Source organism: Mobula birostris, chromosome 7, assembly GCF_030028105.1.
Source record: "Mobula birostris isolate sMobBir1 chromosome 7, sMobBir1.hap1, whole genome shotgun sequence".
Taxonomy (NCBI): domain Eukaryota; kingdom Metazoa; phylum Chordata; class Chondrichthyes; order Myliobatiformes; family Myliobatidae; genus Mobula; species Mobula birostris.
The window spans coordinates 42,619,245-42,634,644 of record NC_092376.1 but is presented as its reverse complement, the minus strand read 5'-3'; the positions used below and the strand labels follow the sequence as shown (position 1 = coordinate 42,634,644).

At 39.1% G+C, this 15,400-nt stretch overlaps 1 protein-coding gene across 5 annotated transcripts in view; it reads left to right on the top strand.

Annotated features, from left to right (window-relative positions):
• cdk8 (cyclin dependent kinase 8) overlaps positions 1-14,218 on the top strand; it is a 116,262-nt gene extending 102,044 nt beyond the window's left edge. For 4 of the 5 annotated variants that reach the window (XM_072263001.1, XM_072262998.1, XM_072263002.1 and 1 more), the window contains 5 exons: positions 5,958-6,030; positions 7,859-7,956; positions 9,468-9,546; positions 9,896-10,054; positions 11,845-14,218. In XM_072263001.1, coding sequence (XP_072119102.1) covers positions 5,958-6,030; positions 7,859-7,956; positions 9,468-9,546; positions 9,896-10,054; positions 11,845-11,970 — 535 coding nt within the window. In that variant the 3' untranslated portion in view covers positions 11,971-14,218. The remainder of the gene's footprint in view (positions 1-5,957; positions 6,031-7,858; positions 7,957-9,467; positions 9,547-9,895; positions 10,055-11,844) is intronic. The other variant, XM_072263000.1, reaches the window with a different exon arrangement.
• The last annotated feature ends 1,182 nt before the right edge of the window (positions 14,219-15,400 follow it).

The following is a 15,400-nucleotide window of genomic DNA, read 5'->3' as shown; positions in this document are numbered from 1 at the left end:
TTCCACTACTGTCCCTCAATGAAGACTGGTGTGTGTTCTGCTGACTTCCTCTTCCTGAAGTCCATGATCAATTCATTGGCCCTTGCAACACTACTCAACAGCCAATCTTTCTCATGTCTCCTTGTCACCATCAGACCATACTGGTCACCTTTGGCACCTCTTTCCCAAGTGGATATTATTGCTCTGTCATACTTGAGAATTTGTCTTACTTCCTGAACAAATTTGACTTGGACTCAAACAACAGGAATTCTGCAGATGCTGGAAATTCAAACAACACATCACACATCACACACATCAAAGTTGCTGGTGAACGCAGCAGGCCAGGCAGCATCTCTAGGACTTTGACTTGGACTTGCTGTTTCTCTTTATTCTTCCAGGCGTCTTTGGATTAAGAGTTTTTAATATGAAAGTAGAGTGAGCAGAGGGCATTAAATCTTTGGTACTTAATTTAAGGATCTGCAAACAAACTCATTTTGTGCAGTTGATTTTTGAAATTCTTTACTATATGTGCATTATTTTGTGATAACAAAATAACAGGTTAAGTATCAAGTCATTAGGGATACCGATTCAGAAAGGCTAGCAAATATGGTACTCAAGCTGTTGTATCTAAATGCGTGTAGTATAAGAAATAAGGTGGATGATCTTGTTGCACTATTACAGATTGCCAGATATGATGTTGTGGCCATCACTGAATTGTGGCTGAAGGATGGTTGTAGTTGGGAGCTGAATGTCCAAGGTTACACATTATATCGGAGGAATAGGGAAGTAGGCAGAGGGGGTGGTGTGGCTCTACTGGTAAAGAATGGCATCAAATCAGTAGAGAGATGTGACATAGGATCAGAAGATGTTGAATCCTTGTGGGTTGAGTTAAGAAATTGGAAGGGTAAAAGGACGTTGATGGCAGTTATATACAGGCCTCCCAACAGTGGCTGGAAAATGGACCACAGGTTACAACAGGAAGTAGAAAAGACGAATCAAAAGGGCAATGTTATGGTAGTTATGGGAGATTTTAACATGTAGATCGATTGGGAAGATCAGGTTGGTAATGGATCTCAAGAGAGTGAGTATGTTGAATACCTAAGAGATTGCTTTGTAGAACAGTTTGTCGTTGAGCCTACTAGGGGATCAGCTGTACTGGATTGGATGTTATGTAATGTAACAAAATGGGAGGTGAGGACCTTGATAAAATCACTGTCACTAAAAAGATAGTGATGAGCAAACTAGAGGGCTTGAAGGTAGATAAGTCCCCTGGCTCTGATGGGATGCATCCCAAGGTTTTGGCGACGGTTATAGTAGACGCATTGGTAATCATTTACCAAAACTCTCTGGACTCTGGGCAGGTCCCGGTGGATTGGTAGACAGTAAATGTCATGCCACTATTTAAAAAAAAAGGATGTAGGCAAAAGACGGGCAACTATAGGCCAGTTAGCTTAACAACTGTAGTCAGAAAATGCTTGAAGCTGTCATTAAGGAAGAAATAGCGAAACATTTAGAAAGGAGTGGTTCCATTAGACAGACGCAGCATGGATTCAGAAAGGACAGGTCCTGTTTGACAAACTTACTGGAGTTCTTTGAGGACATAATGAGTGCAGTGGATAGAGGAGAACAAGTGGATGTCGTATACTTGGATTTCCAGAAGGCGCTCGATAAGATGCCACACAAGAGACTTATAAATAAGACAGGGATGCATGGAGTTGGAGGAAGTGTATTGGCATTGATAGTGAATTGGTTAACCAGTAGAAGGCAGAGAGTTGGTGTAAATGGGTATTTCTCCGGTTGGCAGTCAATGGTGAGTGGGGTGCCGCAGGGGTGGGTGCTGGGCCCACAGCTGTTTACCATTTACATTGATCATTTGGAAGAGGGGACTGAGTGTAGTGTAGCAAAATTTGCTGATGACTCTAAACTAAGTGGAAAAGCAAATTGTACAGAGGATGTGGAGAGTCTGCAGAGGGATATAGATAGGTTAAGTGAGTGGGCCAAAGTCTGGCAGATGGAATACAATGTTGGTAAATGCAAGATCATCCACGTTGGAAGGAATAACAGATCAGCAGATTATTATTTAAATGGTGAAAGATTGCAGCATGCTGTTGTGCAGAGGGACTTGAGAGTGCTTGTTCATGAATCACAAAAAGTTGGCTTGCAAGTACAACAGGTTATTAAGAAAGCAAACAGAATGTTGGCCTTCATTGCTAGAGGGATTGAATTCAAGAGCGGGGAGGTCATGCTGCAACTATACAAGGTACTGGTGAGGCCGCACCTGGAGTACTGTGTGCAGTTCTGGTCTCCATACTTGAGGAAGGATATACTGGCTTTAGAGGCAGTGCAGAGGAGGTTCACCAGGTTGATTCCAAGGACGAGGAGGTTAACGTATGAGGAGAGATTGAGTCGCCTGAGACTATACTCTCTGGAGTTCAGAAGAATGAGAGGGGATCTTATAGAAACATACAGAATTTTGAAAGGGGTAGATAAGATAGAAGTAGGAAAGTTGTTTCCATTGGTAGGTGAGACTAGAACTAGGGGACATTGCCTCAAGATTCAGGGGAGAAGATTTAGGATGGAGATGAGGAGAAACTGTTTTTCCCAGAGAGTGGTGAATCTGTGGAATTCTCTGCCCAGGGAAGCAGTTGAGGCTTCTTCACTAAATATATTTAAGATACAGTTAGATAGATTTTTACATAGTAGGGGAATTAAGGGTCATGGGGAAAAGGCAGGTAGATGAAGCTGAGTTTATGGACAGATCAGCCATGATCTTATTGAATGGTGGGGCAGGCTCGATGGGCCGCATGGCCTACTCCTGCTCCTATTTCTTATGCTCTTATGTTCTTATGAAGGCGATTCTTACGGAGGCAATTAGGGTGTGTAAGGTAAAAGAACCCTTTGGAACCAGTGATCACAATATGATTTGAGTTCAACTTGAAATTTGATAGGGAGAAAGTAAAGCCTGATATAACAGTATTTCAGTGGAGTAAGGGGATTACAGTGGTATGAGAGAGGAGTTGGCCAAAGTAAATTGGAAAGAGATGCTGGCAGGGATGTCAGCAGAGCGGCAATGGTGTGTGTTTCGGGGGAAAATGATCAAGGCGCAGGACGCAATTATTCCAAAAATGAAGAAATACTCAAATGGTAAAGTAGTACAACTGTGGCTGACAAGGGAAGTCAAAGCTATTGTAAAAGCAAAAGAAAGGGCATACAACAAAGTAAAAATTATTGGGAAGTTAGAGGATTGGGAACTTTTTAAAAACCTACTGCAGGCAACTGAAAGAATCATTAGGAGGGAAAAGATGAATATGAAAGCAAGCTAGCAAACAATATCAAAGTGGATGGTAAAAGCTTTTTCAAGAGATGAGAGTGGACATAGGACCACCAGAAAATGATGCCAGAGAAATAATAACGAGGAACAAGGAGATGGCCAATGAACTTACTGAGTATTTTGCATCAGTCTTCACTGTGGAAGACACTAGCAGTGTGCCTGATGTTGAAAGGTGTGAGGGAAGAGAAGTGAGTGCAGTTACTATTACAAGGGAGAGGGTGCTCAAAAAGCTGAAAGTCCTAAGAGTACATAAGTCACTCGGACCAGATAAACTTCACCCTAGGATTCTAAAAGAGGTAGCAATAGAGATTGGGAAGGCATTAGTAATGATCTTTCAAAAATCATTGGACTCTAGCATGGTGCCAGAGGAGTAGAAAATTGCAAATTTCATTCCACTCTTTAAGAAAGAAGGAAGGCAGCAGGGAGGAAATTATAGTCCAGTTAATCTGATTTCAGTGATTGGGAAGGTATTGAAGTCAATTTTTAAGGATGAGATTTTGGAGTACTTGGACTTGGAGACACAGGATAAGATAGGACAAAGTCAGCATGGTTTCCTTCAGGGAGAATCCTGCCTGACGAACCTGCTGGAATTCTTTGAGGAGATTACAAGTAGGATAGATAAAGGGGATGCAGTGAATGTTGTATATTTGGACTTTCAGAAGGCCTTTGACAAGGTGCCACGCATGAGGCTGCTTACCAAGTTAAGAGCCCATGGTATAACAGGAAAGTTACTAAGATGGTTAGAGCACTGGCTGATTGGTAGGAGGCAGTGAATGGGAATAAAAGGAACCTGGTCTGGTTGGCTGCCAGTGATTAGTGGTGTTCTGCAGGGGTCGGTGTTGGGACCACTTTATTTATGCTGTAGTTAAATGATTTAGATGATGGAATAGATGGCTTTGTTGCCAAGTTTGCAGAAGATATGAAGATTGGTGAAGGGGCAGGTAGTGTTGAGGAAACAGATGGGATACAGAAGGACTTAGACAGATTAGGAGAATAGGCAAGAAAGTGGCAAATGAAATGCAATGTTGGAAAAGGCATGGCCATGCACTTTGGTAGTAGAAATAAATGTGTGACTATTTTCTAAATGGAGAAATCCAGGAATCTGAGATGCAGGGGGACTTGGGAGTCCTTGTGCAGAACACCCTGAAGGTTAACTTGCAGGTTGAGTCAGTGGTGATGAAGGCAAATGCCATGTTAGCATTCATTTCAAGAGGTCTAGAATACAAGAGCAAGGATGTGATGCTGAGGCTTTATAAGGCATTGATGAGGCCTCACCTTGAGTATTGTGAACAGTTTTTGGCCCCTCATCTTAGAAAAGATGTGCTGGCATTGGAGATGGTCCAGAAGAGGTTCAGAAGGATGATTCCAGGAATGAAAGGGTTATCATACGAGTGATACATTTGATGGCTCTGGGTCTGTACTTGCTGGAATTCAGAAGGATGAGGGGGTATCTCATTGAAACCTTTTGAATGCTGAAAGGCCTAGATGAGTAGTTGTGGAAAGGATGTTTCCCGTGGCGGGAGAGTCTAGGACAAGAGGGCACAGCCTCAGAGGGGCGCCCTTTGAAAACAGAGATGTGGAAAAATATCTTTAGCCAAAGTGTGGTGAATTTGTGGAATTTGTTGCCACATGCAGCTATGGAGGCCAGGTCATTGGTGTATTTAAGGCAGAGATTGATAGGTTTTTTTGATTGGACATGACATCTAAGATTATGGGGAGAAGGCTGGGAACTGGGGCTGAGGAGGAGAAGAAAAAAAGGGATCAGCCATGATTGAATGGTGGAGTAGACGCAATGGGTCAGATGATCTAATTCTGCTCCTATGTCTTATGGTCTTATAACATGCAAAGTTTAAACCATAAAAGAAAGGTTATAGACAGAGTGATTGAAGTGCAGTAGACAAGATGCATTGATATATTTCTATTTGTGGAGGTGAAAGTGGTAAGAAACAGCATTATCTGAACTGAGGTGTGGTTATGTTCATAAACCATGGTTGCTTCCTGCAGAATTTAAATGTGTGGAGGTGAGATTCATTGGCAGAGAGAGAGAGATTCGGAGTGATACAAAAAGAAATAGACAAGTCAGCCACGTAAGACTGCAGCACTAGTTTTCTTCATAATAGAATCTCATTCAAACCATTCAAATAACTACATTTCAAGATTATTTGTGGCTAAGAATTCTTATTAAAAACCATATTCCTCTCTCTATTTATTAGAACGTTAAAATTGCATCATATTCTAGCAGTTTCATTGAACTGGGGAACATACAGCAAAACTGTGATGATCCATGATCTGACCATTCAGAAATCCGAACCATTTGGCATCTGGATCACAAGAAACTATATGCAACACACTCCCTCTCCATTTACTGGAGCCCCTGTTCTGGTTATCACTTTCCAATCACCAGGGTTCCTGTTCCCAGCATCCCTTCTAAAAGAGCCCTTTTAATTTTTCACTTCTGACCAAATTTCTTGATTCATTGGCCTATGAAGAATTTCACTAATTCCTGAAAACCACTGAACCCATTATGGTGGATACAAATGTGAGGAAAACTAATGCTAACTTCCCATAGAAAAAAAGGACTTTTTTTTTCTTTGTGTAACTCAGTGTTTCAAAGTGGTAATGATTTGTGTTTTTTTTTTGTTTCCAGTTATACTAACTGCAGCCTTATCAAATATATGGAGAAACATAAAGTAAAGCCAGATAGCAAAGCTTTTCATTTGGTAAGTCTCCAATTTAACTTTTTATACTCATTGTATGCACAGTTGTAGAAAGAAATTCAAGATGCAAAACAAATTAATTACGTGCCTATGTTACCTATAAAGGTACAACATAATGTAAACTTATTACGCACCATAATTTTACTCTCTTTATAGTACATCCAACATATTAAATAACCAAATAAAAATAAACAAGCAGAGTAATGATTTGGAGTAAATCATTATTCATTAATGAGGTGCAGAATAATCTAAAATATTTGCAGAGTGTGCATTTTCCAGTAGTGTTGAATAAAAATCAGGATGCAGCATGGCTTCAGATGATTATCCTGCCATGCTGCCATGTGCGATAAGGAAAAGGTGGTCATTAAGAATAAAAAGTAATTTTAAAGAACATAGAGTGTATATTTGTGGTCTTCTGCTGCTGTAGCCCATCCACTTCAAGGTTCAATGTGTTGTGCATTCAGAGATGTTCTTTTGTACACCACTGTTGTAACATGTAGTTATTTGAGTTACCGTCACTTTCCTGTCATCTTGAACCAGTTTTCCCCTCAGCTCCTCATTAACAAGACTTCTTCGCCCACAGAACTACTGCTCACTGGATATTTTGTTTTTCACGCCATTCTCTTTAAACTCCAGAGAAGGTTGTGTGTGAAAGTCCCAGGCAATCGGTAGTGTCTGAGATACTCAAACCACCCTGTTAGGCACCAACAATCATTCCATGGTCAAAGCCACTTCGATCACGTGTTTCCCATTCTAATGCGTGATCTGAATAACAGCTGAAATTCTTGACCATGTCTGCATGCTTTTATGCATTGTGGTGTTGCCACATGATTAGCTAATTGGATACTTGCATTTACGACCAGATATATCTAATAAAGTGGCCACTGAGTGTGTAAGTTCTTCCAGTTTTGCCCTCAAGAACATCCCTGATTTAAATCATAATACACATTGAACAATTACTTACAGCTGCAAGGGCCAAAGGCTTTGGAAAGCCTTTCCTCAGTCTCTTCGCTTTTCTTCCTTTAATACATTTGTTTGATCCAACTCATTTCTTTTTCTGTCACCTCCACTTGCATCTCCTTATGTGGCTCAATGTCAAATAATCACATTATGATATTTTACTGCATTAAAGGTGCCACATGATTAAGTTGTTGTTGAGATTCTATTATTTGTTTTGTTAATATTAAAAGGAGCTTTGGCTAAAACAAAAAAAAAAAATCACTTTCTGGCAGATTCTCATTTAAGAACCATAATGGATTAACCATTTTAATGTTTAACAAACAAATAAAGAAATTGGAGTTTCTGAAAATTGTAAACAAGTCAAACAAATACATCGGAGAAAATAATGGAAACAGTCAGCAGGTCTAAGCTAAACCTTGTACAAGAATGTTGAACTGCATTGTTGACGTAATTGTAGTAGATCATGGATTTAAATGCAGACCCTGTCTAACATCTCAAGATATTTTAATCACTTGGAGAACTCTACTTAAATAATAATTCATTGTCATATAAATGGTACTTTTGATAGCAACTTTAATTTTAATATAATTTCCATATGTTGTCTTTAAATATTTGACAACTGATCTTTTTTAAAAAACTAGACTCTATTGCATTACAATTGCACTTTTCTCCATATGTCAATTTGAATGTCCGAAAAATATCAAGCAATCCACCTGCTTTTCTGGCTATATGATTCCCAAATGTAATGATTTGAACTGGCTGTAGTGAGAGGGGAGGGAGGTGGTATGAAAAATGATGCCATAGTCATCATTAATTTTGGTGACTACCATCACAATTAATAGTTTTTCTTGTAATCTCTACTCAATTTCAGCTTCAGAAGTTACTCACAATGGACCCAACCAAGAGAATTACCTCAGAACAGGCTATGCAGGACCCCTACTTCCTTGAAGACCCACTCCCAAAATCAGAGTATGTTGACTCCATTTGTTACAAAAACCTTTTAACAACAACTTATACTTGTATACACCTTTAATGTAGATTAACTTCCCAAGATGCTTAATAGAGGTATAATCAGAATAAATGGACGCTGAGCCAAAGAAATGGATGGAAATATGGCCAAAAGCTTTCGCCAATGGTTTTTTTAATGAAAATTTGGGGGGGGGGGAATGGACCAAGTTAGGTGCCACTAAAGTGTAGCAGTTAGCGCGACGCCATTACAGCCTGGAGTGTTGGAGCTCAAAGTTCAATCCCAGCATCCTCTGTAAGGAGCTTATACTTCTCCCCGTGGAAAGCATTGGTTTTCTTTGACTACTCCAGTTTCCTCCCATAGTCCAAAGACGTACAAGTTAATTGGTCATTGTAAATTGTCCCGTGATTAGGCTAGTGGTTGCTAGGGAAGTATAGTTCAAAGGGCCAAAGGGCCCATTCTACACTGTATCTCTAAATAAATAAAAAGGTGGTGGTGAGCAAGTTGATCAAGGAATTCTGTAGCTCGGGGCCTAAATGCCAGGGGTAGAGTAGATTAGAAATGGGGAGAGATGAGGATCTTTTAAATTGGAGGCATTGATAGAAATAAGTCAACACAGGTCAACAAAGACATAAAAGATATCTGAGCAGGTGGGAAATGGAATAGACGCAGCAGAGTTGGAGCTGAAATCTGTACACAGCAGAGATGGTAGGCCGGCTAGAAGAGCATCAAGTTGCAGGTTCAGAGATGGCAATCTGAATAAAGACTCTGATCGTAGATGTCCTTAAAATATGGAAGTGCTCATTCTACCCAAACAATGCATCCAAACCCATTTAATGAAATAAATGTCTACACCATTCTATTAACACACATCAAAGTTGCTGGTGAACGCAGCAGGCCAGGCAGCATCTCTAGGAAGAGGTACAGTCGACGTTTCAGGCCGAGACCCTTCGTCAGGACTGGGCCTGAAACGTCGACTGTACCTCTTCCTAGAGATGCTGCCTGGCCTGCTGCGTTCACCAGCAACTTTGATGTGTGTTGCTTGAATTTCCAGCATCTGCAGAATTCCTGTTGTTTACGCCATTCTATTGTCGGTTTGGTGTATCGGTTAACTTACATAATTAATATAGATCATATAGGTAATTTTCTGAAGTGATGAAAAATATTCATCAACATAAGGTTTTATTCCTAGCCTTTTAATATTTACAAAACATACTCTTTTTGGAGTACTAATTTCCACAGCCAACATTTATATATAACAATACCGCAGCTCTCTATTGCCTTGCCAATAAAAAAAACTTAATTTGCATTAAGTGACCAGTTTGCTTTGCCTCCTCATCAATCGGTTTGTACTGACATACAGTATCAGTTCTCCAGTAGAAAATTCTATTATGGGATTGGAAATAATATTTTCTTGTCTTCCTTTCCCTGTAGATATAAAAAAAAACACATTGAGATAAGTTGCTGGGTATAATTATGAACCTCAGTGTATTTTGTCTGTTCAATTTTGCAGTGTATTTGCTGGTTGTCAGATTCCCTATCCAAAAAGAGAATTTCTTACAGAAGATGAACCTGATGATAAAGGGGAAAAGGTAGGTGTAAAGAACAAAACATTTTAATAAGTTTCTGTATATCATGGGTTCCTTGAAATGAAACAGAATTAGATTGATGTATTGATGTATTTGCAGTTCAACGAATAAAATTGCACTGTGACAGTATGTAGTATCGTAGATATTATTTAGCTCTGATATAAAGGCAACTTAAGGTAATTGCCTTTTTTTGACTGAATATTTATTTTTGGTACAGCAAAGAAGCTTGCATTAATGTCCAATAAATTGTAAAATTTTCTACTTAAGATTTTGCTCAGCAAATAGAATCATAATTGTGAATATTAGAATATGCTGGTTCAGATTTCTCTTTATTTTATCTTCATAAATTGAGAAGAACCAACAGCAACAACAAGGCAATAATCACACTAATGGAGGTGGCCATCCAGGGAACCAAGACAACAGTCACACACAAGGACCCCCTCTCAAGAAAGTCCGAGTTGTCCCCCCTACCACTACCTCAGGTGGACTTATCATGACCTCAGATTACCAGGTACAGAACTCACTATTGCTTTTAAAAGCTTTGGTTGTTTATAGCAACACACATTACACGTCGGTGGATTTCAGCAAATCGGGCAGCATCTATGCAAGGAAATAAACAGTCAACATTTCAGTCCGATCCCATTCATAAGGACTAGAAAGGTCTCATTTCAAAATGTCGACTGTTTATTCCCCTCCGTAGATGCTGCTTTGCGGAATTCCTCCAGCATTTTGGGTCTGTTACTGAACATTTCTAGCATCTATAGAATTTCTTGTGCCTCTGCTTGTTTATAGTCACTTGTTCTCTTTTTTTCCTAAAACTAGTAAATCTGGCTATTTTTTAAAAATCAAACTTGAGCATTGTAAAGGAGTACTTAATGTAAAATTTTAAGCGCATATTTCCATATTTCTTTAATATTTTGTTTTTGACATACTTAACTGAAATAAAACTAAAAGAGTAACAACTTTCAAAATAAGGTGAAGAATTTTTTTAATACTTCAACAAAATTAGATTTCACTGTCTTGTTAAGAATAGTTTTATAGTCATAGAACACTGCAGTACAGAAAAAGGCTTTTCAGCCCATCTAGTCTGTGCCAATCTATTAATCTGCCTTGTCCTATCAACCTGTACCTGAACCATAGTCCTCCATACCCCTCCTATCCATATATCAATCTAGATTTCTCTTCAATGTTGAAATCAAACCCCCATCCACCACTTCTAGCAGCTCATTCCACACTCTCACCACCTTGAGTGAAGAAGTTCTCCCCAATGTTCCCTTTAAACATTTCACCTTCTAGTCTCACCCAACCTCAGTAGAGAAAGCCTGCTTGTATTAACCCTATCTGTACAGTTCACAATTTTGTATATCTCTACTCAATCTCTCCTCACTCCAGGGAATGAAGTCCTAACTGATTCAGCCTTTCCCTAACTCAGGTTCTCAAGTCCCAGAAATATCCTTGTAAATTTTCTCTGTGCTCTTTCAATTTGTCCACTATTACTGTAATTTGTTCTCCAAAAGTGCATTATGTCATGTTTGTCTGCATTAAATTTCATCTGCCATTTTTCATCCCATTTTCCCAGCTGGTGCAGATCCCACTGCAGCTTTCATCGCCTTCCTCACAGTCCATTGCACCCCCAATCTTGGTGTCTCCACTTGTGTTCTTTCATAGATTTTAAAAGTCTGAATGTACTTCTTTAAAGCAAGATCCTTAAAGATACATGATATAAAAAGTTGTAAAAATATCACTTTTTTTGTATACTTCCTTTTATACTTCCAAATTGTTAATTTTTAGTATGTTTTTTTTCCCAATTCAGGAGTTTCATCAGATAAGATTGACAATGATTTATTCCCATGCAAATTTTATTAATCTCTCATTGTTAGTTTTCCATTGAACATGCGATATCTGCTTTGCTTTAAAAAATGTGAGTAGATGGAGTGATGTACAGGTTCCCAGAATAGGCCAGGGTTCTGTTCCTGTGAACATTTCATAACTTTAACAGTTCGCAACTTGGAAATGCAGCCATGAATCCAGTTCCCATATGGCAGAAGAGGTACAGTCAGCAAATCCAAAATGCTCATTTATATTTATGAGCTATACACAAGTCAAGTGGTTGTAAGCTGAGACGAACCTGTATTTTAAATAAAATTTCTGTGCAGTAAGACATGGATTTAGTTGAGATAATATTTGTCAATCTGTTAGATCATTTAAGCAGTTCAAATTGATCTGTTTTTCACTATAGTACTTAATTCTGCTTTTTTCCCCTAAGTATTAAAACATATTTTGTTATTTTTCTTTTTAAAGCGATCCAATCCACATGCTGCATATCAGAATCCTGGACCAAGCACATCACAACCACAAAGCAGCATGGGATATTCAACTACCTCCCAGCAGCCTCCACAGTACTCACACCAGGCACACCGGTACTGAGCTGTAGTTATTCCCAAGATCATGGCCCTCGCTGTGGCTATAGACTGAACATATGGCTGGCAGCCTTGGTGTGGCTCAGATCCCAAGAATGTACTGTATAACCACATTAGCCAACTCCTTTTGTTTCCACAGATGGAGTAGTGTATCCACAATGTAAAGTACTTGGGATAGACTTGAAAGGAGAGCTCTAGCACAGTTTGTGTTTATTGACATGCTGCTTCTATAGTTTACTTGACCTGCTTTTTAAGACCAATTACTTTTTCTCCCTTTATGGTTACAAATTGTAGCAGTTAAAACAGTGAATGTACAACAATGATTTCTAACTTTGGTGGTGAATGTTCTTGCTGCTTATCAATGTTCTACCATAGCAAGAAAAAATTCTTCTAAAATGGTACTTGAAGAGCAGTTACGTTTGATGGTCAAGGTATTCATTATGCATAATGTACTTTATATGGTACAAATTTCACATCTGGCTGTATTTTGTGGTTGGTTCACGTCTTTCAGTGTTTTACCTTTTTAATGTGTTTGCAGCACCAAACTGCAGTATGTAAGCTTCATAATTTATCAACTGATTGTAACCTCCAAAGGACTCCAGCCTGGCAGTTTATGAACTTTGCATTTACATTGTTCAAACATACCTTCACCTGATTCTACCCCCATATTTACAAACTGACTTTGACTTAAAACAGCTGCTACCCTTAATTTTACCAACAGTAGATGAACTGTACTGAGTATTGCATCTGTGATGTTTATCCAGATTTTCAAGGGAGAATTACCTTGGACAGTGTTTATTTTTTTTGTATGTGTTGCTGACTTGTGAGCAAACAAAAAGCATGTGGTGTCTCCATGTTTTCAGCTTCAGCTCAAATATTTTGTCATGAGTTTATAAAGCTGGGTTTGTGTAGTGGATTTTCTTTTTGTTGGGTCAATTTTTAAAAATAATGTAAATGCTTTTATTGAGTGCCCTTAAGATGAGTGTGAGATGTAGAAGAGCCTTAGAATTCATTTAAAAATGTAACAATTGTATTGTACCATTTTACATGAAGCAAGTATTCTGAAAATAAATTTTGAAAATTATGGTAGTAACTTTACTACTAAAATTTTATTAAGTACTTTGGACGGTGTTATGTTTTGAATGAAAATTCCATAGATACCAGCTTACAAAAGTAAAATATTATGATGGAATTCTGACTTGGAAACAAAAGAGAATACTGGAAAAATTTGAATCTAGCTTGCTGCATATCTGTTTACATGGATAGCTGGAACTTTAAGCTGGATAGTTGTACTGTATAGTTTTCATTACATTTTGCACTGCTGTTGGTTTTCCCAGCTGTTTAAAAATGTGAAAACTTTCCATTCGTCACTTCAACAAATACATTTGATTGGTTTACATATCTCAGCAGTCATAAGTAATTTTGTGAATACTCTCATTTGGTGGATAATATTTTTAAGCATTAGTTTCAGTATTCCAGACTGATTTCTGATGTCCCCTTTTTATAGCTATTGCCTTAATCATGAGTTTGCTTATAACATAGCTTGCCTAAGCACTTTACTTTTTTATTCTAAATTGGGATTTCCAGTTTAATTATGTAGCCAGGCAGCCATATTCTGCTTTAAAAAGGCCTATTTCTGTAATGTTATGCTTTCACAGTTTTCTTACTACCACAATGATTTAAAAAAAAACAAATTGAAGGGATAGTGAATAGATGAGATGCAGAATGTACACTAACCCTGAAAGTTTGTCTTAGATTCACCTGTGGGTAGCTCAAGGGTGCCTCTTAGTGGATCAATGAAGGAACAGCATTGATGCTGTCTGGGTTGAAGATGGCTTGAATGTGCAAATTTTAAGTGTTAAAATATTTATTAAAAATCATTTGTGAACTAAATAAAATTGTATCAACATTTTTCATTTTTCTCACGGATTTTCCGTCTTCTCTCATTCCCTCTTCCCGCCTGCCCTCCCCTCCCGCTCCTGCACCCTTTAATTGCTAATGTTGTGCTTTTGGTTGAGAACTTTATTGACTTCAGCAAGGCCTTTGACAAGGTGAGATTCCAGTCTGGAAGATTAGATGACATGGGATCCAAGAGAAGCTAGCCAATTGAATAGCAAATTGGCTTGGTGGACAGAGACAGAGGGTGATAATAAAGGGTTATGAGATTGGAGGCCCATGATCAGTTGTGTATCACAGGGATTGGTACTGCATCAACTGTTTGTTATCTGTATTAATGATGTGGATGATGATATTAACATGGTAAATAAATTTGCAGATGGCACCTAAATTGGACAATGAAGGTGGTTTTCTAAGGTTACAACAGGATCCAGAATGGCAGTTTGAATTTAACTTGGACAATTATGACACATTACATTTTTACCATCACAACAGACATCTCAGTCCATGGTCAGAAACCTTAGACGGTGCAGCAGTTGAAATATCTGGGGGCAATCATCAGTGATGATGGATCAAGACCAGAAGTCATGGCAAGAACAGCACAGACAATAACTGCACTATCCAAACTCAAGACAATATGGAGGGACAGCAACGTCACCATGAAGTACAAGATCGGACTCCTGTGTGCATAGGTATTCTCCATCTTCCTGTACGCATGCGAGACATGGACCCTCACAGCAGAGCTACAGAGGAAGGTACAGGCATTGGAAATGAGATGCTATCGCAACATCTTGGGCATCTCATACTCGGACCACATCACAAATGAGCAGGTCCGCAAGACCATTCAGCACCACATTGGCCCCCATGAAGACATTCTCACAACAGTGATGAAAAGAAAGCTGAGATGGTACGGCCCCGTAACAAGATCCAGTGGCCTTGCAAAGACCGTTCTACAAGGAACTGTGGAGAGGAAAAGAAGAGGTAGACAGAGGAAAAGATGGACAGACAACATTAAAGAATGGACAGGGAAAACATTTGCGGTGACCCAGGCTCTGACACACAACCGCGACAGATGGAACAGACTGGTGCAAAGCTTGTCATGATGGCACCCTGGGGACTCCACCAGGAGTTAGGGTGCAAGGAAGGAAGGATGGATCTTGGGCAGTTCATTGTCAGGTTTAATATCACCTGGCATTTTTTTGTGAAATTAGGACAGATCATGCTCAGTAAAAGTGGGGTCCAGGGGAGTTTTGTAGAACTGAGACACCAAGGGGTTACGGTATAGTTTTTTTGAAAGTGGCAATACAGGTAGGCAGAATAGTAAAGAGACATTTGGTACACTTACCTTCATTGGTCAGCATTGAGTGCAGGAGTTGGGACGTCACTACTTAGTGAGACTACTTGGAGTACAGTACACAGTTCTAGTTGGGAGGATGTCACTTAGAGAGACTACTTGGAGTACAGTACACAGTTCTAGTTGGGAGGATGTCACTTAGAGAGACTACTTGGAGTACAGTACACAGTTGTAGTTGGGAGGATGT